The sequence below is a fragment of the Naegleria lovaniensis genome (assembly GCF_003324165.1).
Source record: "Naegleria lovaniensis strain ATCC 30569 chromosome Unknown tig060, whole genome shotgun sequence".
NCBI classification, from domain to species: domain Eukaryota; phylum Heterolobosea; class Eutetramitea; order Acrasida; family Naegleriidae; genus Naegleria; species Naegleria lovaniensis.
In genome coordinates, this window is record NW_025407882.1 from 83,400 (window position 1) to 108,516 (window position 25,117).

General features: G+C 37.3%; 13 protein-coding genes across 13 annotated transcripts; 3 read left to right on the plus strand and 10 right to left on the minus strand.

Moving 5' to 3' along the window:
• Positions 1–21: 21 nt before the first annotated feature.
• C9374_012856 (uncharacterized protein) lies at positions 22–2,253 on the minus strand (the record flags this gene model as incomplete). Its single annotated transcript, XM_044688668.1, has 1 exon — positions 22–2,253. One exon carries the CDS (start codon positions 2,251–2,253, stop codon positions 22–24), a length of 2,232 nt encoding a protein of 743 aa, XP_044542298.1.
• Positions 2,254–3,376: 1,123 nt separating this feature from the next.
• Positions 3,377–5,428, plus strand: C9374_012857 (uncharacterized protein; the record flags this gene model as incomplete). The annotated part of the gene is made up of 1 exon (XM_044688669.1): positions 3,377–5,428. The coding sequence occupies one exon, from the start codon at positions 3,377–3,379 to the stop codon at positions 5,426–5,428; it is 2,052 nt and encodes a 683-aa protein (XP_044542299.1).
• A 3-nt stretch (positions 5,429–5,431) lies between these two features.
• On the minus strand, positions 5,432–7,564 carry C9374_012858 (uncharacterized protein; the record flags this gene model as incomplete). The annotated part of the gene is made up of 1 exon (XM_044688671.1): positions 5,432–7,564. The coding sequence occupies one exon, from the start codon at positions 7,562–7,564 to the stop codon at positions 5,432–5,434; it is 2,133 nt and encodes a 710-aa protein (XP_044542300.1).
• A 215-nt stretch (positions 7,565–7,779) lies between these two features.
• Positions 7,780–9,393, minus strand: C9374_012859 (uncharacterized protein; the record flags this gene model as incomplete). Its single annotated transcript, XM_044688672.1, has 1 exon — positions 7,780–9,393. The coding sequence occupies one exon, from the start codon at positions 9,391–9,393 to the stop codon at positions 7,780–7,782; it is 1,614 nt and encodes a 537-aa protein (XP_044542301.1).
• A 476-nt stretch (positions 9,394–9,869) lies between these two features.
• C9374_012860 (uncharacterized protein) lies at positions 9,870–11,138 on the minus strand (the record flags this gene model as incomplete). The annotated part of the gene is made up of 1 exon (XM_044688673.1): positions 9,870–11,138. One exon carries the CDS (start codon positions 11,136–11,138, stop codon positions 9,870–9,872), a length of 1,269 nt encoding a protein of 422 aa, XP_044542302.1.
• Positions 11,139–11,339: 201 nt separating this feature from the next.
• On the minus strand, positions 11,340–13,733 carry C9374_012861 (uncharacterized protein; the record flags this gene model as incomplete). Its single annotated transcript, XM_044688674.1, has 2 exons — positions 11,340–12,642; positions 12,703–13,733. The coding sequence occupies 2 exons, from the start codon at positions 13,731–13,733 to the stop codon at positions 11,340–11,342; spliced, it is 2,334 nt and encodes a 777-aa protein (XP_044542303.1).
• An 81-nt stretch (positions 13,734–13,814) lies between these two features.
• Positions 13,815–16,164, minus strand: C9374_012862 (uncharacterized protein; the record flags this gene model as incomplete). The annotated part of the gene is made up of 2 exons (XM_044688675.1): positions 13,815–15,135; positions 15,203–16,164. 2 exons carry the CDS (start codon positions 16,162–16,164, stop codon positions 13,815–13,817), a joined length of 2,283 nt encoding a protein of 760 aa, XP_044542304.1.
• Positions 16,165–16,318: 154 nt separating this feature from the next.
• Positions 16,319–17,621, plus strand: C9374_012863 (uncharacterized protein; the record flags this gene model as incomplete). The annotated part of the gene is made up of 2 exons (XM_044688676.1): positions 16,319–17,311; positions 17,454–17,621. The coding sequence occupies 2 exons, from the start codon at positions 16,319–16,321 to the stop codon at positions 17,619–17,621; spliced, it is 1,161 nt and encodes a 386-aa protein (XP_044542305.1).
• A 317-nt stretch (positions 17,622–17,938) lies between these two features.
• Positions 17,939–18,451, minus strand: C9374_012864 (uncharacterized protein; the record flags this gene model as incomplete). The annotated part of the gene is made up of 1 exon (XM_044688677.1): positions 17,939–18,451. One exon carries the CDS (start codon positions 18,449–18,451, stop codon positions 17,939–17,941), a length of 513 nt encoding a protein of 170 aa, XP_044542306.1.
• Positions 18,452–18,505: 54 nt separating this feature from the next.
• Positions 18,506–19,106, minus strand: C9374_012865 (uncharacterized protein; the record flags this gene model as incomplete). Its single annotated transcript, XM_044688678.1, has 3 exons — positions 18,506–18,669; positions 18,820–18,896; positions 18,991–19,106. 3 exons carry the CDS (start codon positions 19,104–19,106, stop codon positions 18,506–18,508), a joined length of 357 nt encoding a protein of 118 aa, XP_044542307.1.
• Positions 19,107–19,173: 67 nt separating this feature from the next.
• Positions 19,174–21,975, minus strand: C9374_012866 (uncharacterized protein; the record flags this gene model as incomplete). The annotated part of the gene is made up of 1 exon (XM_044688679.1): positions 19,174–21,975. One exon carries the CDS (start codon positions 21,973–21,975, stop codon positions 19,174–19,176), a length of 2,802 nt encoding a protein of 933 aa, XP_044542308.1.
• A 389-nt stretch (positions 21,976–22,364) lies between these two features.
• Positions 22,365–24,071, plus strand: C9374_012867 (uncharacterized protein; the record flags this gene model as incomplete). The annotated part of the gene is made up of 2 exons (XM_044688680.1): positions 22,365–22,919; positions 23,100–24,071. The coding sequence occupies 2 exons, from the start codon at positions 22,365–22,367 to the stop codon at positions 24,069–24,071; spliced, it is 1,527 nt and encodes a 508-aa protein (XP_044542309.1).
• A 360-nt stretch (positions 24,072–24,431) lies between these two features.
• Positions 24,432–25,100, minus strand: C9374_012868 (uncharacterized protein; the record flags this gene model as incomplete). The annotated part of the gene is made up of 1 exon (XM_044688682.1): positions 24,432–25,100. The coding sequence occupies one exon, from the start codon at positions 25,098–25,100 to the stop codon at positions 24,432–24,434; it is 669 nt and encodes a 222-aa protein (XP_044542310.1).
• Between the last annotated feature and the right edge of the window lie 17 nt (positions 25,101–25,117).

Below are 25,117 nucleotides of genomic sequence, written 5' to 3' on the forward strand. Positions count from 1 at the left end.
ACAAGTAATTTATTTGAGAGATTACTGGTCAATATGTTCTTTAAAAACTGCAGAATATTCGGCTCTCCTTGCAACATCTGGGGACTGCTCTTGCTTGTTAGAGGAAGCAGAACTTGCTGATGATGCAAATAGTGGTGAATTTGCTTGATTCTGGAAAGGATAAAACGAATTTTGGAGAGAATCATGATCTTTGATTGGTAATTGTCCAGAGGAGACATCCGAGCATGGAGACAACAACATATTCTCGAATGTATCGTCCAACATGGAGGAGGTATTGTTATGTGTTGATGCACAAGATCCTCCTTCTGAATGAGAAGCAAGACCTGAATGACTACTACTGCCGTCAACAGCAAATGTGTCATTGAATTCACCTCTGCCACTATCCATACAATTCCATTCAAAGTTAGGATCGAGTAGAAATTCTCCTGTAAGTGGACTTGCAGCACTTGATTGATGTGTCGAATCCAAAACGTTAAGGTCGTCTGAAGCAGCAAGAGTGGTGGAAGATGCGTCAACTTGCTGATTTGTGTTGTCTTGTGGCATCATGAGGAGAGTATGCTGTTGAGAAGAACCATCTTGATCATGATTTTGTACCTGAAGAGTTACAGGATCGACTACAGTCATGGTGATATCCGTATTGTTCAAATCTTGTTGCTGGTTGGTAGTACTTGTAGAAGCCAGTAGAAGGCGTCCATCATTAACGTTAGCAGTTGTTGATTGGTCTGTGTTTGTGGGAGGATTTGGATCGGTAAGCTGTGGAAAACCATCGAGCAACTGGTCAATCTCATCAAAGTTCAAGTCACATTCATAAGAGTTATTGTTATTACTCGAGGAAGGTTGTGATTGAGGAGTTTGCACTGCTTGTCCAGCGAGTGGTTGACAATTCAAAACTGCCAAATGTTTGATCAATTCGTGACCAACCTCAGGTTGTTGCTGCAAGTATTGATTTAAGGCTGCATAAATCAATAATTGATTGAAGCTATTCATATCAGGTGGAGTCAATAATGCTGGTATGGCATGAGGAGACGAATCTGAGGTCAATGGACCAGAAACAGTGTTACTGTCCTCTCCATTCATCAAAGATGGATCCATGGTGGTATTCTGTGCAGCATTTAACTCTGGAGAATGATTCTTTTTGGAATTTCTCTTCTTTGAATTGCTTGAAGAACCTCTCTTTCTCTTCTTCTTGCCATTATTTTCTGTAGCAGCGCTTGTTCCTGAATTCAATGCTGTGGCTGTTGGAGAGGTTTCATCCGCTGGTGCACTCTTACTATTTCTTCTCTTCTTTTTCTTTTTCGATTGGACAGTTTGATTAATGTCCAACTGTTCGACCTCATTCAGGAGTGCCGCTTGGGAAGTGGTTGACGACAATGATGGTGGTTTCTCAGCTGCTCCAACGACACTCGACGATGATGAAATATCAACAAAGCCAATCGTTGATTTTCTTCTTCTTGCAGTGGCTCTGGCGATTTTACCTTTTCCATTTGGAGAGTGACTTGAATCTAATTGTGATGAAACGCTTGTATCCAGACTCTTTCCATGAGGATGAATAGGAGTAGTTTGGAAATGAAAGAAACAATTGGAAGCTGTAGAAGTGGTTGGAGTGACGGTTGGAGTAGTCGTGGTGCCACTACTCAAGTGTGAATGATTTTCCATGCTACACACAGAAGCTCTTCTTCCTCGATGTGAAGGCCCTGAATGCCTTATTGGAGAAGACATACTGTTAGTAGAGGGATTGCAATGAGTGAAATCGATCGGTTTCATCACAGTTTCGAAACTATGATGGTTTCCAGACGAGTGTGGTGTTGTGATGGCATCTTGACTATTTTCAGTAATCATCATGTCACCAACACTGTTACCATCCATTAGCATGGCTTCACCATTTGGTGTTTGCTCATTTCCACTCTTGAAAATGAAAAAGTTGTTCTGAAAGGTTTCATTATTTCTGAATTGCTTATTCACTTTAAGGCACTTGTGTCCTTCGTACTTGATCTTGAAGGCAACATCTCTTGTCATGTCTACAAACGTAAAGCCAGGTGGTTGCGAGGACGATGACGAGCAAGATGGAGGTGGAGAGGAGACTAACATGGAATCACCTTGTTGATGACCGTTACTAAACACATACGAATTGGTCGCAATGTTAAATACCTGTGGTTGTGTTGACGAGTGATGATCACTGGGCGACTTTTCCATAGTGTTGTTGGGAGTTGTTTCTTGTGGAAACTTTAAAGATGTTGCTTGAATGGGATTCATGGCGAGAGGTGTTGATTGATCAGCGAAAGGTTGTGGTTTCAGAGAGAAGAATGTTTGATGGATTGGTATGAAGTGCGTCGTGAATGCTTACTGTGTGAGTGAGAACTGATGGTGGGTTAAATGCTGGTAGTGTTATGTATTCGAGTAGTTGTTGTGATGTATTCACGCAATGCTCCAAGTTTCAATGTTGGTTGTTGTGTGAATTTTTTTGCCTTGGATTTGGCTTGTTTGAAGACGGCTGCAACAGCCTGAAAGTATGGCTTAAAACGTCTTAATGTTACCAATGATAATGCGAGATTTTATGTGAATGCATGAATGATAACGATGTTGAGTGACTTTTAGAGTGTGGAGTGCGTGTGTGTAATGAAAAAACATTGACCAGCAAGCGAGTGTAGAGCAATCATCCGCTGAAGAGATGCGTGTTTGCACGTTGCGCATGAATCTTAAATGTTAATTCTAAGCTGAGATATAGCATTCCGTGTTATCTATTGCTCGCATTAAGAAAATAGAAAAAAAAGGAAATTGCCATTTTAATAGAAAACACAACAAGGATCGTTGTTGTAAGCTAATGGTCAATGGTGAAGGAAAATATTGATTGGTTACTCGGGTGTATAGGATGATGTGGGAATTTAATTACAATTTGGTAGCTGCCAACCAATTGCTCAATTTAATTACACGACTATTATTATTCGAGTATTCATCCGTACGTACACATACGAATGTTTTCATCATCATACTTGAAATTCAAAGTTGGTACCACTATCATCTGTACTTGAAGTTTTGTTGCAAAATCATGGCATTTCAAGTACAGAGAGTTTGTCGAGCGCTTCAAGTGCTTTGAAAAATGAAACAACTTGGTGCTTTCAGAAAAGGGTTATGGTCGTGTCGGAGAGGAGAAGCTCTTCAAAGAAATGACTCTCCTTTTCAACAATATTCAAAGACTTGTAGGTTCATTAGGCTTGATGAAAGCATGCTCCATGCCAATACTAGTCGGAGGACGTTATTATGGAACAACAGTCACTGCCAGATCAGGAAATTTGCTACAGACAATGATCAGGTCAATAACTCTTTAAAAGCTAGGAATAATATTTTGACGACGAACACGAGATTAACAGATTCCGAAATGAAACAAAAGAATCAATCTACGAATAATGATGATACCACCAACAAGTCCAAGTCAGCAAATTCAAAATTTTGGTTCAAATCCTTGATCCTTACCATTTCCATCCTTGTCTTAATCAACACGGAAGTGAAATCAGAGATTTACAAAACATTACATCCACACATAAGGCCGTATCTACCAAGAATACGAAACTTTTTACTGCACTATTCTCAAACCAATATTTCCGATGTATTGTTTCATTCAGACCAATTTTCTCTCACTCAACAATTAGAATATTTACTATTTCATTATTTGGCGATCGTTGTTCAACTTGCAGAAGGATTGTATCGTTTCTCACGGGTTGCTAGTGTAGGAGTATCTTGTTTATGGGACTATTACAAGCATTACAATTCAAAGGAATGGAAGGAACAAGTGACCAAAGATGAACAACGACTGGCAATGCTTGTAAATACGAATGAGAATGAAAAAAACATATATCACACAAATTCGAGCGTGGACGGAAATACCACCTCATTTCCAATAGAAACCAACGATGAAACAACATCCATCATTTATCAAACACACAAGAGAAACGCTGAAAAGTTTTTATCACTCTTTATTGAATTGGGTGGCATCTTTGTGAAAATTGGACAATACATGAGTTCAATGACCAATTTTCTTCCTGATGCTTGGACTGACACTCTGAAAGTATTGCAAGATCAGGTTCCTTGTGAAGCAACAATGGAAGAAATCAAATTAATGTTTCATGACGAAGAATTGTTGAGTTGTGGCAAGAGTTTTGATGAACTATTTGAACATTTCGAAGCACATCCAATTGCAGCTGCTAGTTTAGCTCAAGTTCACAGAGCCAAACTTCGGAAAGGAGCCGTTTCTGAATTGGAGGGAACTAGTTTAGATGGTGCTGAAGTTGCTGTCAAAGTTCAGTACCCATCCATTTCATACTATTACAAGGGCGACATGATAGCAAAAGGGGTTGCCTTATCCATCATTCACTTCTTCTTTCCACACTATAATATTTCATGGATGGGTTCCATGTTGGACGAGACACTAAATCAAGAATTGGATTTTAGAATTGAGAAACATAATGCTGAGAAGATTACTTTATTGTTTGCTCGAGAAGAAGAAGGTATGAAACAACAGCTTTACATTCCAAAAGTAATTTCCTCATTATCATCAAAACGCCTTCTCACCATGGAGTTTATTAATGGTGTGAAAATAAGTAACACTGAAGCTTTGAGACAACGCTTTGGTGAACGTGGAATCACAGAAGCCGCTTCTATCACCTTTCATGTATTTGCTAAAATGATTTTCTTGCATTCATTCCTACACACGGATCCACATCCTGGAAATATTCTCATTCGAGCACATCCTTCGCACAAGAATAGAGTTCAGGTTGTACTTTTAGATCATGGACTTTATCAGCACCTTTCTCATGATTTTACGATTAATTTTGCCAAGTTTTGGAGAGCATTGGTGTTGAACGATAATGTTTTTGTGAAAACATACTGTCAAGATCTTGGAATTGAGGATTATCAACTTTATGCTTCCATCATTTTGATGAGAGGCTATGATGACAAGACCGGTGTTGGACTATTTACTCATGGAACGAAAGCAGAATTTGAGCGTTTTTTTAAAGGAATTATTGAACATAGAATGGACAAATTTCAACAAATGATTCGTAACATGCCATCAGAAATGTTATTAATTATGAGAACAAATAATTTACTAAGATATGTCAATCAATCGATGGGAGTTCCAGTGAACAGATATGTCATTTACGCAAGAGTGGCTACGGTTGGTATTTATAATAAGGAGCACAAAGAAATTGCAGTCCTCGCCTCCAACTCTTCAAGTTTTTCTCTTTGGAGATACTTGAAGCAAAAATCTTTGGAAAAAGCAGATCAAATTTATTTTGAGACACTATTGGCTATTTATCAAATGAAGCAATGTCTATGGAATTGGTACTACCGACAGTTGATACTTCTCGGTCTCATGAAACCTATTCGATTGAGTGTTGATAAGAACGACTTGGATGTGGTGTTGGCAGCTTAATGATCAGTGTCTAGATATTCCTTTTTGATAAGGCTTCAATTTAGTTGTTGCATCAGGCACAATGCTCAAATAATAATATAAAACCAATACATCTCTCTGGTCGTGTTGAATGCCATTCCAAACGACATAATTGTTAAAGGGACGCCTACATCGTTTTTCGTCAATTTTTCTATCATCTACAAACTCGTTGTAAATTTGGAAGCTGCTCGTAGGTATAAAAGAGTCTCTGTCACCTAATGTAAAAATCAATGCTAACATTTGCTCACAAGAAATGCCAAAACAATGTGATGTCGTTGGAGGGGGTTCATTTTTGCAAAGTTTGGCATAACATTCTGTTAAAACATCCTTTCTAAGCTCTCCTGAAGAAGGGTTGTAATAATTTGATCCAGTTTTGATAAATTCTTTCAAAATGTTATCAAAATTCAGGTCAAATTGAACTTCTTTGTTTTGTATTGTTGTTGAGACTGCTTTAACTACAGAAATTCTTTCAAGTAGCGTTCTAAATGTAGTTTTAACTGTTGTACCTTCATCTTCTTCAATTATATATAATGGAAAATCACCTTCACAACCTCGCGTAAACAACTCATACTCAAAAACTTCGCTCAATTTTACGCACACCACATCACTAACACCCTCAATAATTAACAATGAATCCGAGTTATTATCAAGCCATTCGCAAATCTGTATACCTCTATCACCATCTTCATTTGGCAATGAGTTTGGAAATAAAACAGCATAGTCATCAGCTGGTCTCCAGTCTGACATATCTACATGAAAATCTGTTTCTTGTTCCCATATAATTCCTAAAAATGTTGCAATACAATACGGCAAACGAATCGATCTCCCTTTTACGTCTTTTGTAGTTTCAATCACAGCTGGTAATTTTCCATTCAACTTTTTTACAATGTTGTAAATAGTATCATTAAAAGGAAAGCAAATGTTGTTTAAGGATAATCGAACACTTTCGCTACGAATATGATTAGTTTTTGTGAAATCAGTAATTACGAATTGACGAAAGTAATCATCATCATTCATAGGTCTCAAGCACAAACTTTCTCCCTGTATGGAAAGGGTAGTTATGTGTTCCCATGTTTGTAAGTTATAAACTTGAATGCCCTTTCCACAAGGAAGAAGTAAAACATATACACCATTCATATTGATAGGCATTATTCTTGCTCCAGGTGTAATTATTGGGCAATCTGGCAGTGTATGAATTGTCACTTGGCCAGTGAGAGGGCCCATTTTGTTACTGGTAGTGTTTGTTGGGGAAGAAAACTTCAGTATTGCTAAAGCATCATATTCATTCAATAATAATTGGTCCTTTTCCTCGTCCCAAACGAAATGTGAAAATTTTGGTGGAAAGTGAGGAAATATTTGAAAAACCATAAGCCTTTCTGCGGTATCTGCGTTCATGATATCTATTCTTGATGACAGTGATTGACGTAGAAATAAGAGCTTTCGTTGATGAGAGACAGCCATGCAGTTGACTGTACTCATTGTTTCTGTTTTCCATATAACTTTGTTGCGAACGGATGAATGAGATGGTTGATTAAGAGGTATCATAGCCACAAATGGTTTTGAAGATGCGAAAATGATAAATTGGAGAAGCGAAGAACATGTCTTGTCCACAGTTGCACTATTGTACACACAAAATAACGTTGGAGCATGAGGAATAGTGATAATTTCTAAGACTTTTTTGCACTCGTCATCATCAATATGGATTCCTAAAAATCGCTTGTTCTCTCGATCACTGGTCAACAGCAAACTAGAGCATTTTCCATCAGTGCTGTTTTCATCCATAATTGGATCGAGTAGTGTAACCATTTCCAAACAACTCAAAGTAGCATCGGCCAGCACCTTTCTACTGTCAGGTATGGCCGAACGTTCGTAGATAGTATTGGCCACAGTGATGTGTTTTCTATTGATATTGTTTTTAAACATTTCAAACAAATTCCGGTCCCCCATCAAAGGGTCATCCACTAACAGACATGTTACAGCGTTCGTTCGGAACTCATCATGCTCTTGTTGTGCGTTCATCATTTTTGAAAATTTCAGCTTTTTTGATTGTTTCTCTTTTGCACCTTGAGGAGGCAATTTTGAGCCAGCAACAGAATCCAAGGCTTTGCGCTTTCCCATTTTTTTCATGCAAACTGAAAAAAATCGCATTAAACCAACAATTTCATTTGTTGTTTGATTCACAAAAATATTGAACTGTGTCATATTAATATACACTCCTTTTGTATCCATTCTTTACAGTAATCACAATACAGATGAAAACTCGTTGAAAAATGTTCCATTTCTTCAACCGACACGTTTGAAATGTCATGAATGTAATTGATCATTTAAAATCATCAAAGTTGAGAATGATTCTGAACATTCCCCATAAAAAGATCTTGCTTTTTCAAAATTTCGACTTCTAACAATCCCTTCACATCACCATTGCGTTTGGCCACTTGAATAAGACTGTTCACTAAATTAATTTCTGCTTGTTTTAAATCTTCCAACTGGTCATTGGTGGAATCTGATTGAGCATTTCGAATGCGTGTTTGTTCGGAAAATCCCTCAAGAACGATTTCTAATTGTTCGAGACCATGAGCGAATTGCTTGATCTGGTCCTTGTATCGAGAAAACGTTGCAAGTGCCTTGGAAAAATTAGAAGTTTCCAGAGAAATTGCACTGTCATATTCTGGATGGTCACTTCTTGAATCATCTTGAATTGTTGTTGATGATAAAATTAGGTTGGCATCAAATGCAGCTCCAATGTCATGGTAGCTGAAAGAAAGAAAATTCACAAGCTCTGAATGGCTACTGGATGCATGTTGTTGTTGTTGGTGCTGAAAAATTATTAGAGCTTCAATCGTTTTGATTAACTGACTGCATTCGTTGTGAATGAGTCTATATCGTGTCGAAAGCAATTTTAAAGCATTCAAGTCATCTTGTAGATTATCAGTACGAACAAGTTGAGGAAAATATTGAACCCTCAATGAACAGGCCAACACAACTGCTTTCGTAGCGTAGCATGGCAACATGCTAAAAAACTGATGTTTCGTGAGCTCAATCGTTTCTCTCGCCACTCGTAATATTTCTTTCTCGTTTTTCACTTTACAATTCGTTAAAATTTCCAAATGAAGCTGTTTCGCAACCATAGAAGCTACCACGTACAACAAGGAATGTTTTTGATTCCTCATGCCCATAATAACATCAGAGAATGAAACAAAGGTTTGAAGGATCATCATTAGTTCATGATACAATTCGAATGACATATCTCTACAAGAGGTTGCATGGATCTTGGCAAGGGAAATTCTTCCATTTCCAAGACTTGTAAATTCATCAAATATAAACGTATCTGGACACATGTCTTCCAAAAAATAGAGGTCATCCAGACGAATTTGAGATTCAATGATATATGCAGTAAAAAATTGCGGCTTAATGTCATGCCATTGGTTGTAGGAGGTTGCATTATTTTCAACACAAGTCGATGAAAACCATGTAGAAGCATGTTGTCTACATTCCATCATTAATGGTTCTAATTTTGCCCGCACGGTCGAGTACATGGCTCGTGATTTTGTTTGTTCTCCATTTCCAAGTAAATACTCTGCGATAAATTTCATAGCAACTACAACTCCAATGGAATCCACTTCATCATAATACTTTCCAATAATTTGCTTTCCAACCATGAATAACTGATCTGAAATTTCACGCATTCCCAATTGTTGTAAACAGACTGCTTGCAATGTTTGCAAAACAGCAACATCTTTCTCCAGTTCACAAGTCACAGAAAATGTTTGATCTTCAATAAAACATGTTTCAAGTTGAAACTCAAGAGCTTGCTCCAATCTCTGCCTTTCGTACATTGGAAACCCCAATGATATAGTGTTATAATAAATATCTAGTGCTTGTGATGCAGTAAATCGAACATTCAATTGATGTTGTACCATACTGTTTCCAGTTGGTGAGGCTGTCATTTTTTTTTGATTCATCACATGATCATCATTCTTGTTGCAAGGTGATAATAAATTTGAATATGGATGCTGACGATAATTTCTCATTGTGCTCGGGACAAATTTCGATTGATGAATCATTGATACTTTTTCAGTTTGGACATGTTGTTGATCCACCGATTGATGAAACGTCAAATGATCGGTTACAAAAATCAGTGGTGTTGCATTGTTGTTGTTGCTGCTTCTCTTCTTATGTCCATCATCATACACACATTTAAAGCCTCTCTTGATGCAATACAAGCACGAAGGTAACGATTTTGAACATTTCCTATGTAATCGTGGGCACGATAAGCAACTGCTGTGATGGGGCTGTTCCTCTGCCACGCGTTGTTGTTCAGACATTTTTTGTGCAATCATATTAATCGATTGTTCTCGCTTCAATGCACAATTGGAAAATTTTATGAAGTTGTTCTGTATCTCCACAGACTTGTAAATCGTCTTTATTTCCAACAGAGACAGCAAAGTTGTCGAAAAGTAGAAGTACTACTGTTCTTTTTCCTTCTCTTCTTTCGTAACACAAAACAGCATGACACAAAACCACAAAAACCAAAGCAAAACATGCATAAGGCCATAATACCTGAAAAAATTCCAATCGTTTGAAACAGTTGATACATGGCACTGTATGGTTCCAATAACGTTAGTTCTGTTTCTGCTCTATTCGTAAAACAATCTACGATCGAATGGTTATAAAATACTCTGGGTCCTGAATATCGAACATGTTTCATGACTCGCAATATAGAATGTGAATTTAATTCACATTTTAAATTATAACCTCTTTGCGCAGATTCCTCAAGAGACATATTTAGAAAGCCCAACACTGGAAATTTCACTGTCATTTCATAGTGAATAATCTCTTGTTGTGAAAAATCCTCAAAAACACTTTCCACAATGCAACAATTTCTATGAATGTATGATAATGAATTGGGATCTAAATTCATTTTCGGATAGTCAATTAATTTCATTCCTATAAAAATTCCACAGCTCAATAACAACATGATTCCAACACTCACAGAAAAAACGAGCGTTGACATGCTCACCAAAATTCTTGGAGCACACAATTTCTTTCCACAATATTCCATTCTTGAGCGCATACCTCTTGGTAACGATTCACAAATGCATGGACAACAGTTTGACACTTTTTCAATCGGCTCCTTTTCATCTTCGTCGTAATAAATATGTTCCTGAAAGAAGGGAGTTTCTCCTAACACGTGATCGTCCACAACGACTGCAGGGCTTTTTCTAGCTTGCTTTTTTAATGGTGGTGTCTCTGAATTAAAAGTAGTAGAAATGATCAGGGAGTCATTATCTGGAAGTGAGAGGGCTGATTTTTCTGGATCCATATCAATTTCATCATCAACGTTCATGCTTTTATGAGCAATATTCACAACGAGAGAAGACGAGTCCTGTATTTGATCATTTTCGTCGAGTCCATCATGATATTCCTCATCATCATCATCCTCTTCTTCTTCTTCATAACGCCTATCATGATCTACAACCACATCGGAACCTGAATGTTGATCCGATATTCCTTCCTCATCCAAATCCGATGACTGACTCATTGGACTAGCCATCCCATCACTACTCGAAAAATGGTCTTGATGAAATTCTCTAGCATGTTGCCTCCGAAATATGGACAAGTGAGAATTTGGATGTTGGTGGTGTTGTTGCTGATGTTGCTGCGGGTGGTGTTGTTGATGAGACGAAGACATTTTTTTTGGTGTCTTTCGAAGAGAAATGGAAAGTATTGACCTCGACGACAATTGGTATTCTAAACAACATGAAAGTAAGTAAACACCTCTCTCCCATGTAACTTTCTCTGCCAATAGAGATAACCACGTGAAAAGAAGAAAACCCCATGTTACCATATAAACAAAGGTAGATCACTTGATTTTTATCTTCTTTAGAAGACATTAGATGTCCCTTACTTCCAAACATGAAAAGCACCAATTCCGTACGGTATTAAAACCACGCAATAGTGAGGTCTTGACGGTATTGGCAAGCCCATGCAACATATCATCTCCGTATGGAAGATGTTGAGCATTGTTGTGCTGAGCTGCTTTTTGATACCACTCATTGGCTTGTTTTAAATCTTGTTGAACTCCATCTCCTTTCTCATACAAGAGGCCCAAGTTGAATTGGGCAGTTGGACAACCTTGATGGGCTGCCTTTTCTAACCATTCGAATGCTTGTGTGAAATCTTTTTTCACACCAGTTCCGTTGAGATACATGAGTCCCAAATTATTTTGAGCTTCCTTACAACCTTGTTTTGCAGACCGGAGAAAACATTTCACTGCTTTTGAATAATATTGATCTCGATAGAACATGCCTCCAAGGTTATATTGTGCATATGGATGTTCTCTCGCTGCTTTAAACCAATAATAAGCTTTGTCTTTTCTAGTTCTGCTCTTCAATTTGTTCTGCCAATACAGTAATCCGAGATTGAGTTGAGCCTTGACATAATTTTGTTGTGCTGCTTTCAAATAATATTTTTTTGCCATTCTATAATCAATGCCATGCTCTGATCCATGACCATTTTCGTAGCATGTACCTACTTTAAATTGAGCTTTTGCATTTCCTTGATCTGCTGCTTGCTTGAATAATTCCATTGCTGTTTTGAAGTTTTGAGCAACACCTGTGCCTTTTTCGTACATCATTCCAAGTTTCAAGAGAGCACCCACGTTTCCATGTTGAGCTGACTTGTTGAAATATCGTTTGGCATTGGAATAATCTTTGACAGACATGCATTGATTGGCAATTTCAAAATATACATCTGCATTTTGTGTTGAAGTAATGTTTGAAACGAGTTCTAACAGTTGTGGAATGGACGGTCTTTCGTGAGCTATCATTCCAGAAACCAAGTTCAGCAATGAATCAGAATATGGAATTTTTGTTCTCGATTTGATGTATTCTTGAATCGTGGAAGCTGAATTCAGCTCTTGAACAAGAGTTGGCCATGATGTTTCCGTGTCAAATGTCAAGATTTGATATAAAACAACCCCCAACGCAAAAGTGCAACTTTCTATACGATTTTCGGATTGTTCTAAAGGGATAAGCATTTCTGGAGCTTGATAACTTTGTTTCTCTCTAATAGAATGATACTCTTCCAAACAATCTGGGCAAATGGTTGAATTGATCTTGGGAACGATGGCAATTTCAACTGTTTCATTCTGAATATCAAAACTACGTAAATAAATATTGTATGTATTAATTTCTCTGGAAATTTCAAAAAAGAAAAGTCATTTCGTAATCATTCCTTAAAGTAGTATTCCTTACCGTTGAATGCATTGTTGATCCAAAAATTCCAAAGCTTGACATGTTTGCTTTACAATATCAAATATCATTTTCTCTGGCCAAATAATTCGTTTTTGAATAACTTTGTTCCATAAATTATGTTTCAAATATTCCATTTCAATGACCACCAATCTCGAATCTTCGCCACCCACTGGAACAGCATTCCTGATTCTGACAATTGGACTTGCATTCTGTTGTGGATGATATTGACTTAATTGATTTCTCAAAGTCTCAACATCTTTTAGCAATTGATTGGCCGTTGCTGAATTTTGAAATTTCAATAATTTTCCTCGTCTTTTTTGTTGTCGTGCATTCGAAGTAGATGTGGAGCTGTCTCCTCTCGAAAAGACACACAATAACTCTACCATGTCATATGTAGCTCCAGCTCTTGAACGTCCCTCTTGTTGTTGTCTATGTTCCTGTGGTGTAGTCATTTGATTCAACGAGACACAACCTTTTCGAAAGAATTCTGTTTTTACCATTTCGAGATTTTGGGAAGTAATCATCACAGAAGTGGTCTGAGATTGCGTTGGATCATGAGGAATAGTAATGAATGCAGGAGTTGCTCGTACAACGTTCGGTCTCAATGTCGTAGTAGTGGTAGTGGTTGCAGCTTGATGGAAAATACAAAACACAAGTTGTTTGTGTTCTTTCAGTACATTCGGATCTTTGTATTGTTCGAGAAAACATGAAACTTGTTCATCATTTCGAATGCACACTTCACTCTCAGCATCTTCATCGAAATATTTGATTTGGAAATAGGAAGAGGATGGAATTTGATGAAAAACATTGAATAATTCTTGGACCAATGTTTGATAGGAAGTGTTTGGTTTCAATTTGAGAATTACTTTTTCGGAAGGAAGAGAAGATGAGAATTCCAAGCGGACAATCACTTTGAAAGAAGAAGAAGACAAGAATTCTTCTTCAAGAGAGACTTCTTCTTGTTGTGGCGCTGAAGAGATGTGGGTGGTGTCCTCTTCCGACAACTGGATGAAATTGGTGTCTTGAAGCATGTGTTTTTTTTTGATGTGTTTGTCAAAGTGGACAACTGACATCTTGCCATCTAAGGTTTTATTGACACTACCCAATCATGATCAGTCTCGACATGCCTGATAACTCGATTCATTGAAAATAGGTGTACAAATAAATATACTTAACAATTGACCATGTAAAAGCGCTTTCTTCACTCCATCAGTCCATATATTAATATCCAAACCTCCCAACTTGCGAAACGCTCCTTTATGATCTTGTTGAGCTGCTTTTCGATACCACTTCCGTGCTTGAGTTTCATCTTGTTGAACTCCATCTCCCTTCTCATACATGACTCCTAAATTATATTGAGCTACGGCAAAGTTTTGATTAGCTGCCTTTTCAAACCATTCAAACGCTTGTGTGAAATCCTTGTCCACTCCTTTACCTAGAGCATACATGAGACCTAAATCATTTTGTGCCTTGGCATATCCTTGAAGAGCAGAGCGAGTCAGCCATTTCAAAGCTTTTGAGTAATAGTGGTCTTTAAAGTACATGAAACCAATCTCATGTTGAGCTATGAGATTTTGATGTTGAGTCGCTGCTTTCTTCAACCAATAGTGAGCATTGAATTTAGAATTGTTGCAACTCAATTTGTTTTCCAAATATAATAATCCAAGATTCACTTGAGCTTGGACATGATTTTGTTGTGCAGCTGCCAAATAATACTTCTCTGCGTTTTGATAATCACATTCTCTTCCCAGCACACCACGTCCTGTTTCGTAACACAATCCAACATTGAATTGTGCTTTTGCATTTCCTTTGGAAGCTGCTTTTTGGAAATACAAAAGGGCTGTTCTGAACTGTTGTGCAACTCCCAGTCCCTCACAATATAAAACTCCAAGTCTGTTTAAAGCAAGAACATGTCCATGGTTAGCAGCTTTGACGAAACAAGTTTTGGCATGGGTGTAATGTTTGAGTGAGAAGAAATGACAACCAATGGTATAGTACATGTCTGCGTTTGGAGTGTTTGGAAAATCTGAAACAAGTTGTGTCATGCTTATTCGTTCTTGAGGAGATTCTGTTAACATGTGTGAAATGAGAGAATATAGTGAGTTAGAGTAGGGAATTTTGGATTGAATTTTGATGATCTCTTGAATGTTATGTGTTGAACTAAGAGAGTTGACAGCTGGTGGTAACAATGTTTCCATGTCTAAGGTTATGAGTTGATATAAAACGGCACCCAGTGAGAAAATGTCACTTGCCAAACTATTGTGATGTTTGTTGGTAGTAAGATTTTCTGGTGCTTGATAATACTGCTTCTCTCTGGAGATGTTTGCTACCAAGCAATTTTCACTCAAATTTCCCTTAGGAACAATAGCTATGTTCAATGTTTCGTCACTAAAATCCAAGCTCCGTAAATACATGTTATGGGGATTAATTTCTCTAAATTTCATTGCAACGAACAAACAAGTTCACTTGTGAATATATTCATCTGTCATGAAAGACTTACCTTTGAATGCATTGTTGATCCAAAAATTCCAATGCTTGACACGTTTGCTTTACGATATCAAACAACATTTTCTCAGTCAATAGCATTCGTTTTTGAATAACTTTGCTCCATAAATTATGTTTCAAATATTCCATTTCAATGGCCACCAATCTTGAATCTTCATTGCCTACCCGAAAGACATCCATGATGCTAACAATGGATCGGTTAAGCGGCTGTTGTTGATACAATTGACTTTTCAAATTTTTAAGCTCTTTCATAATTTGATTGGACTTGTCGACATTTTCTAATTTCAATACTTTCACAAGTCTTTCATTGGGCCAATTAGGAGAGGCACCTTGCGAATGGATGCACAGAAATTCAACGAATGAAGGCCCATCTACTGAACTCTCTTGTGTAATGATCTTGTGAGAGACACAACCTCTTTGAATGAATTTCTTTTTTACCAGCTCAAGATCTTGAGAGGTAATCACGTTGCTAGATGAATGAGGATTCGAATTTGGGAATTCTGAAATCGAATTCTGAGATGGAATTCCATGCAAAGGATGTAGAGAGTTCTGTCTTGTTACTGGCAGATCATTGATTGGTAACGGAAAGTTCGTTGTTGACGAATCGAAAATACAAAATACAAGTTGTTTGTGTTCTTTCAGTACATTCGGATCTTTGTATTGTTCGAGAAAACATGAAACTTGTTCATCATTTCGAATGCACACTTCACTCTCAGCATCTTCATCGAAATATTTGATTTGGAAATAGGAAGAGGATGGAATTTGATGAAAAACATTGAATAATTCTTGGACCAATGTTTGATAGGAAGTGTTTGGTTTCAATTTGAGAATTACTTTTTCGGAAGGAAGAGAAGATGAGAATTCCAAGCGGACAATCACTTTGAAAGAAGCAGACAAGAATTCTTCTTCAAGAGAGACTTCTTCTTGTTGCGCATAAGAGTTGGTATTCTGAAGCATGTTTTTTTTAATGTGTTGGACAAGTGACATCATCTTGTCAAGCAGTACCGTTTTGAACTATTGCATGTCATTTGGGTATTTATCAAAACGATCCCAAATTCAAAACGCAGCACAATCCTCTCTGAACAACCAGAATCCAATTCAACTCAAAAAAATGTTTTTCGGAAGTGGTGCCTTTAATCCATCGGAATTAGCAAATTCTATGATTCTCAACACCGCTCAAACTCAAACTACTCCTACTACCAATAACGATCAACATGTTCATCATCCTTTGGATCATCCACAAACACCTTCATCATCAGACAATAATCATCATCATGAAGAATCCATTGGAAGGACGAGATCAGGTGGTGGTTCACGACGAGTGAGATTTAGTGTTCGGGTGCGAGAGGAAGGCTCATCATCGGGTCATCATCATCAAAATACAAATATAGATTTAATTTCTTCTCATGATGATCATCATCAGAGGAATGATTCCAATAATGAAGAAGAAGAGGCAAACTACTCCAGTCATCGATCCTCTCAATATTCTTCCTTTACGTTACTCTTTCCGAATACTTTATATCAACATACCACACCATCGAAAACGGAATTTAGAAACAAGGTGATCTTTTGTTTTGCAGGAATGATTTTCTTTGCATCGATTGGAATACCCATGCTCGTCTTGTGTGGATTATATTTTGGTTATATTCGTGATGGACCCACTTCAATTGTTGATGTAAATGCAATTACTGTGGAAATTCCTGGTGGCTGTCGAATTGAAGCCATTTGGCAGAATTGTTTTGTGATCAAGTATACACGAGTGTGTTATTTTCGAGTGGGATTTAATCAAACTCGAAAGTTTCAAAGTAGAAATGAGGAGAGGAGGAGAAGTGATCGAGTGATGAGTGGAATGCATTGGCAACATTTAAATGAGGAGCAAGTAATTGTGGAACACCAGAACAACAAAGTTATGAGCTTGTTGCATGAAAGTTCTAGAATTCGTGACCAGGATGAAGCAGCTTCTTCGTTTTCAACTCATGCAGGAATGACAGGAACATATAAAAGCTTAATGACTACACCAGCGTATGACATTACCATTGAACCTTTTCGTTCTCTGAAAGTGAATGATACTGTATTGTGTTATTCCAATAAGAATGAAACTATGGTAGGTCATCTTAAAATTTTAGTAACGCTTGTTAGTCACACCCAAGTTGTATTGTAACATTTTCACATCATTTAACACGTATTCTATCTGAAATATAATTTAACATGTCAATAATTTTTGAACCTCCTTTTGGAATTCATAGGTATCCATTGTTGAACCGTCATCCGAGTTGTACGAGAGATATTACATGTTTGGAGTGTTCTTAGCAGTTTTTGGGTCAATTTGTTGTGCTTGTTCTCTATGTACGTGGGTTGCCTTATTTTCAAGAAGTGTGTCAGATGGCGACTCGGACTCCCATTCTGATGGATAGCTCAAATTTACTGTGTGGATTTTCACAACAGAGAACCAACATTTCACAGTTAGCAAAGAGAAAGAAGAATTGGTGGTTGATTTTATGAGAATTTTGTGACATGAAGTGTATTGTTTATCAACTTGATCCATTTCAATTCGACAAATTCCACAACTTTAGGACAGTGGATCTTTGCAAACTAACTTTGCCCCTCATTGATGAATGGGAATAACATTTACCCACATATATGAATTATAAATCATTGAGATTTTATCCAAAAATTATAAATCAATTTATAAACACCCCTTCGTTAGATTTGAGTCACTCTCTAGAATCAATTATTGATCGTCTTTTTCTTCTTCTGGCTCTCCATGCATTAATCGATAAATAAAGCTAGACACTGTGTGAATTGGATATCCACTGAAAATCCAAAAGAACAAGAAAAAGTATATTGTGTATCTGAATAATGTACTAAAGAAGCCACTTCTCTTTGAGAATTGATTGGGTGGAGTATGAATTGGAATACCATTATATGATTTGCCAGAACCAAGGTTATATCTTGGAGGTTTTGCTTCCGATGGGTTTTCTACTGTTGTGGTAGTAGTGTTGATTGCATTAGTTGTTGTGTTGGGGGTTGTTTCTGATGAGTTTGCTTGGGGAGAAACGGATGATGTTTGCTCCGATGTTGGTGCTTTGGACTGCTGCTGATCTACACTAGTTGATGCGGAATAGGAACGTAGGCTTGTGTTTCCTATTGTACGTAGAGCAAGAGATGATGAAGCAGAACGGTTCAAGGATGAAAGTGTTGTTTGTGAGACCGACAAGGCTCTTCTACCAATGAATTGAAACATTTTTTTGTATTTGGAGTTTTTCTAATTAATATTTTCAAAACAATAAATTATTATTTACTTCCATGACAACAGCTCGATTTCAAACATCAATGTTGAATTTGCTGGAATGAGGCCAGGGATTTCAGTGTTTCCGTATGCATAATCTGAAGGAATTTCAAAGTATGACTTTTCACCCTTTTTCATTGATTTAACTCCAATATCCCAACCACGAATCACCTCTGCAAAATTCATATTATGGGTGGTTGATGATGGGTAGTTGATGAGCGTTGATGATTCATTTGGTTGAAATATTCAGCATCGCACATCACAGGCCATAACAATGAAAATCATTGATTACAATCAGAAAGAATTGCAAACTCAAAACATACCTCCTTTGCCCAAAGTAAAGACGAATGGTTGTCCTCTATCGAGAGAGGAATCAAACTTTTTGCCATTGGTTAATGTTCTGGACGATTGATGATGATCACATGAAAATACCAAAATAATACAACAATTGTGATGATGATCACATCAGAATCATGTCTACCACAAGTACATACCCAGTATAATGAACAGAAACCTTTGATCCAATTGGTGGTTGCTCATCCGAGCGAGCTGGAGTAAGTATCTTCTTTTTCAATCTTTGATCTTGGGAAATGGGAGTCCAATCAGACATGTTGCGTTTATTTTTTGATTAAGCCAGCAAAAAGAATCTTTGATTCATTTCATTCATAGAAATTCATTTAATTGTTAAGGTTGAATTTCTTAATAAAGCTCATACTAGAAGAGACCACTTGCTCCATCTTCTTTGTAGCAGTTCCAATGGTCAAAGAGGTTGTTCCAGGAGTACCGCTAGTGGCGGTGGTGGAAGAGGATGATGTGGAATTGTTTTGTTCTTGTTGTGACCCTTGTTGTCGCTTCTTAACCTCCTTCTGATAATTTTCAAGTATTTGTTGCTTTTCATTCTTTTGCAAGTCTTTCAATTCTAAAATCTTTGTGAGCTCAGCAACACTGTGATCAGATCCTGCATATTGTAAATAAGTGCCTACCAAAAAATCATTGGGTTGCAAAATGGTACGTAAAATACATTCAATCTTTTGAGCCTTGATGTCAACCTTCTTTGAGAAGCTAGCAACATCGTCCTTATCAAACCGATTGGGATCTCCAATAATGATTAATTCTCTCAAACAAAACTTGGTCAAGCAGCTTACATCGTACAGCATTTGTTGGGCTCCCATGGGTGAGAATTTTTTACACTTGTAAATGCATGAAGTCAATGTGGACATGAAGGACAGAATAAAGTTATCACAAAAGAATTTGAAGTGTGTAGTTGGGAGGAATCTGGCCAAGAATGGAATGGCATCTTTGAGAGTTTGCATAATTACAGAAATGTGATTGGATTGATCTCCCACAGTGTCCACATGAGCCCATGAAATGGATAACATTTCTGTAAATTGTTTCTCCATGACATTCATAAGGTTATTTACAAGTACCTCAACACCACTCTTGAGAAGAAGGTAAAATTTGCCTTGTTCATCTGATAAATCCACTTGGTCACAGTATGGTTCTTGAAGTGTCTCTCTCAACTCTTCCTCAACCATTTCAATATTTTGCTGACAATAGTCAGCGCTATTGATGATATAGAAAACAAGCATTTCCTCCTTCTCGGTGAGCTTGGCCTTCTTATCCGTTGTAACTATTTCATTGGTATTCAAGATATTTCCCATACCCAATCTACTCATCAATGAGGAAGCACCTTGCGATGCTGTAGTACCAGAGGTAGTCGATGCTCCAGTGGTGGCAACAGTTGTTGGCTGTGCAATGGATTGTATCTTGGGTAATTTGTGCATCAAAATGTCAGCATAATTGTTGAGATATTTCTTGAACACTTTTTCTACCAATTCAAATAGAGTTCTCTTCTTGGAAAGTGCACTGCATGATTTCATAGACTCCACAATGTACATGAAGAGATCTTGAGAGCTGCTATATTCACTATTCATGTCCCAAGTTTCTTTTTGAATAATTTTAGCAAGTGTTTCTCTCATAGATTCTTCCTCATATTCAATGTAGACATTCATGTATTCTTCAAAACAGCTGCTGATAAAACCAATTAAATTAAACTTGAATTTTGGTTTCTTTTTTTGTTTTTCTGCTGCAATAGCTCCTTCTGCGCCTCCTTTCAGAAGAGAATCCAAACTAGAAGTTTTTGTAAATTCTTGCTCTTGTTTTTCAAGTTCACGACGTTTGAGAGTAATTTTGATTTGTTTTTTGAGGATTTCATCAGATTCTGGACTGCCTTTTTCAACTTTCATTGATAGCTCTTTCAATGCCTTTTCTTCTTGTTCTAAAAGTTTCTTTTGTTGTTGAATGTCGACAAGAATTTCTGCTTCATCTGGATCGTAGAATCGTTCTTGCATGTCACGTTCAAATTTGATTGTTGAAAGAATGACCGAGTATAGAGTTTTACCCGAGAGGTCTTTACCATTTTGAAGCATTCTAACGATGGCTTCTCTAGTCATTAAACTGAATTCTATTGTAATTTCCTGTGGAACACACCAATAATCTGGGAAAATGTCTCCGAATTGTTCTTGATACGTTTTTAACACTTTGAGTAACCATTTGTAACGATCGGCAATTCTTTCTAATTTGCTTTCCTCCTTGCCTTCTCTGAACGTCATATCGTAAACATGGAGAGCTCTCGATTTAACAAATTGTGAAATGAGTTCAGTTCGCACTGCATCACCAAGAGAATCAACAGCTAAACATGCCTCTGAGAGTAATTGTTGTACATTTTCACGTCCAGAATTCTTGTGTGCATCCAAACTTTTAAAATCTTGGAAGAGTTGTTCTCGCAGTGTTTTTTTAACACTCTCAAATCGAGAAAACAAGTTTTGAACTTTAGGAATGCTGTTTCTATACTTTTCAAAACTTTGCAGTAATTCATTGACAGCTTCCATAAGCTCGGCCACTTGCTTGTACTGTTTCTTTTGAGTATAGAGAGTGAGTTTGTCCACTGCTGACACCAACATGTGAAGTCTTTTGAGTGTTGTGATGGTTACGGTGAGATTTCTTTTTCCGTAATCGAGTGATTTGATATCTTTAGTGATGTTTTGTACCATTTGTTCAGATTGTTCTGCCTTTGATTTAATTTCATGAATCTTTTTGAATAGACTTTGAATGGTGTCTCGGGCTTCTTCCAAATCTTTTCTTGCTTGCACACCGGCAGAGCTTTGTTTACGAACAGCAGCCAAAATATCTTCATCCACGCGTTGAATCTTCTTTTTCACTTTGATGATATAGGACTCAAGTTTTTCATTCAATGCTTGCTCATTGGGAAAATTTGTATTGATGTAAACGATGGGATCAAAAAGACTTGTATCGAATGGATCCTTGTGTGGAAGTACTTCCTCTAGAGCCTTGTCGACTTGTTCACTAAATTGAATGTGTTCTACTCCTGTGAGGTTGTTGTTGTGATGTTGTTGTGTGGCAGTACTTCCCGAGCCAAAATTGGGAGTGGTTGAGGGACTATTATTGTTTTTTGACATTGCTTTGGTGATTGGGGTGAATAATTAATGATGATAATGATATTGGCAATAAATAATTGTAAATTTGATGATGATAGAGTTCCAATTCGAATTTGTTACTGGCCAATACAGATTTAAAATATTGTGGTTATTGTTGTTGTTGAAACGTGATACTCATGTGTGTGGTATCGGGTTGATGAGGATGATGATAGAATCGTACACACGGATGGAACGAGGAAAGTTTGCTTGGTACACCAAAAAAACTCTCTCGTTGTCTTGTTTCAATTTTTTTAAATTTGCCAACAAAAAAATCGATGTCATCAACGCCCTTGTGATCTCACACTCAACATTTATTATCCTCATAGTCATCATCAATTGTTGACAATCAATACCGAGTTCATCACAAGAAAATGATATCATCATCATCATCACCACTAACTCATTCACTCTTCTCACTCCTTGTAAATTCCATTTTTAACAACAACAAAGATCCACACCATCGATGGAACCCTCTCGACACCACCGTGTCGCTTTTTGAAATACCCAAAACCGATCTTTCAACCTCTCAACAAGACCACAATTCTGTATATAACGTTCATGTCACGAATGGCAGCAAATTTCCTGTCAATGTGTTCAATTTAACGGTCCAACCTGTATCTCCCTATGACATTACCTTCTTCTCGATTGGATTATTAATTTGTGTGGTGAATATTTTCTTCGCGTTCTGTGTCTTGTTGAATCATCGATTTCGAGCAGTGAGAAGCAAACAACCGAAAATGATGGCAACCAGTGTCGTGTTTGGCACTGTTGCTTTCATTTCCTATGCCTATACCAATACGATCATCACGAATCATCCACATTTGTGTGTTTTGGTGAATATTTGGTTACTATTACTGTCCTTGATGGGATGGATCTGTTGTATTATTGTGAGATTACTCACGATATTTATCTTGTTTAATGTCATGGTGAGTTTTTGTCCAATACTTGTACCATTCATTGTATTGGATTTTTTGAACTTTGATTGTTGAACTTGATTTGTTTTTACTAATTTTGACAAAAACATGTACTCTTGAATGGAATTGATTGGAAATGAATTATTGGGTTAATTACAACAATATTACACAAACAATAATGTTCAACAACAGGTCAAGTACAATATCAAGCGAAAAATTCCAACCTTTTTGTGGTTTCTCTTCTTGATGGTGCCAGTTGTCATTTGCTGTATTGTTTCAACCGTGCTCGATCATAATACGTTTGTTCACCCAGATGCATCTTGTACCTTCAGTACAGGAGGCTTTTCCATCTTTGTTGCTCTCGTTGGATTTTATGTGATTTTACTATTGCTCATTTCTATCCTAACCATTAATATTCGAAGAGCTTACAAAGACACCAAGATTGAAGTGATCATGCTTGTGCTTGTCATATTCTGCACCATCATTATAGCAGTGTGTTATTCCATTCGATTGAATCGATTAATTCCCATTCGAATTTTAATTTCCTACATTCCCCTCTTTTTATATTCACTCTACTTTTATTTGGTCATGTACAAAGTAGTATGGTACACCATACGAAGTTGGTTAGGATGTAATAATTTCAGACGAGATTGTTCCTATTTTGAAGATTGGGACATGCGATTCTTCTTGGATTCTAATAACACCATTTTCAGCAATGAACAAGTGAGACGAGTCATGAATTTAGAGACCTCCAATGTGTTGAGTCATCAATTAATTGGTCGAGACGACGATTTGGCAAACAGTATTGCTTCAGGAGCGGGTATGGACGAGGACAATTTTTCAACCCACTCATCGACCTTAATGAAACGTTTTGGCTCTTCGTATTACATTCCTGAGTCGAGTGCCAATAGTGCAGATGTGGCATTGGTGAATAATAACACTCCGCCACAACCTCGAGTTCGTAACCAAACGGCCTTCAGAAGTATTTGGAAGGCTATGGGACAAGGCGTGGCAAAAACCTATGTCGATGGAGATCAAGTCGTTACTCAACAAGATATATTAAGGCAAACAGTAGTGAACAATATGAATATTAATTTAGATGATGAATATTATTCACCACACAAGAGAAGTAATACTATTCAACAGAGTGGTCAGAAGGAGTAACCCCATAAGAGCTCACTTCTACACGAATTGTAACATATAATTATTATTATTCGAATAATGGCTCTTAGCGCGATATTATTTCATGTTTGAAATTTGGAGGTTGTTTCTTGATATGGATGATCACAACATTTTCGATATAAGAAACACGAATCAAAAAGTATATTTATTTACAATTTAAGCAACAACTATATTCAAACCATATGGTTCAAACCTCTCAACAGATCGAATGAAAGAATTGCAATGGATTTGAACCTCCGCATTGAATCGAATACTTGAAACAACCATCCAAACAATAACAATACGAGAAAAAACAAGTCTCACAAGAGTGAAGATATATATCAATTGGCAAAGATTGTAATGTTAAACAGAAGCACCAGATTCGTTATGTTGTCTATCATCCTTCAGACCTTTTTCCTGAGTATCTCTATTAATCTTATTTTCCATGATATGAAATTCCTTTTTTAGAACGAACACTTCTTCAGCCTTCTTGTAGATGCTCGAGTGAGGTTTATCCTCTGCTTCATTCCATTTAATTTCATCAATTTCATTTGCTTTCTTTCCAAGTATCTTGCTCTCTCTTTCTCTATCCCATGGTAATGCTTCAGAGCTTTTTTCAGCATTGACATCGTCCTCAGTAGAGTCATCATATTGTTTAGAGAGGTATGAAGCACTTGAAAAGGCACTGCTGGTACCAGCATCACTTGCAGCGTTACCAGTATCAACACCACTTGCAGCTTGCTCCTCTGGAACGGTTTTATGTTCGCCATGAGGTCGATGATGAAGATGTTTCTTCTTTTTATGATGATGAGCAGCAGTGGTTGATGAAGTATCCGTACTAGTAGCAGATTCAGTCGAGGTGGTATTCAATACATTGTTGTGGGTCGAATAGAATGCAACATTGCCTCCTCGTTTCATGTAAGATTGATCAAAGAGAAGACGTCCCAACACGGAGGTAACATTGCGGGATGATCTGATGTTGTTGCTCGTCGGATGAGAATTTATAAACTGAGAGATGGGTTTAAAGACCATGGTACACAGCTTGTGTT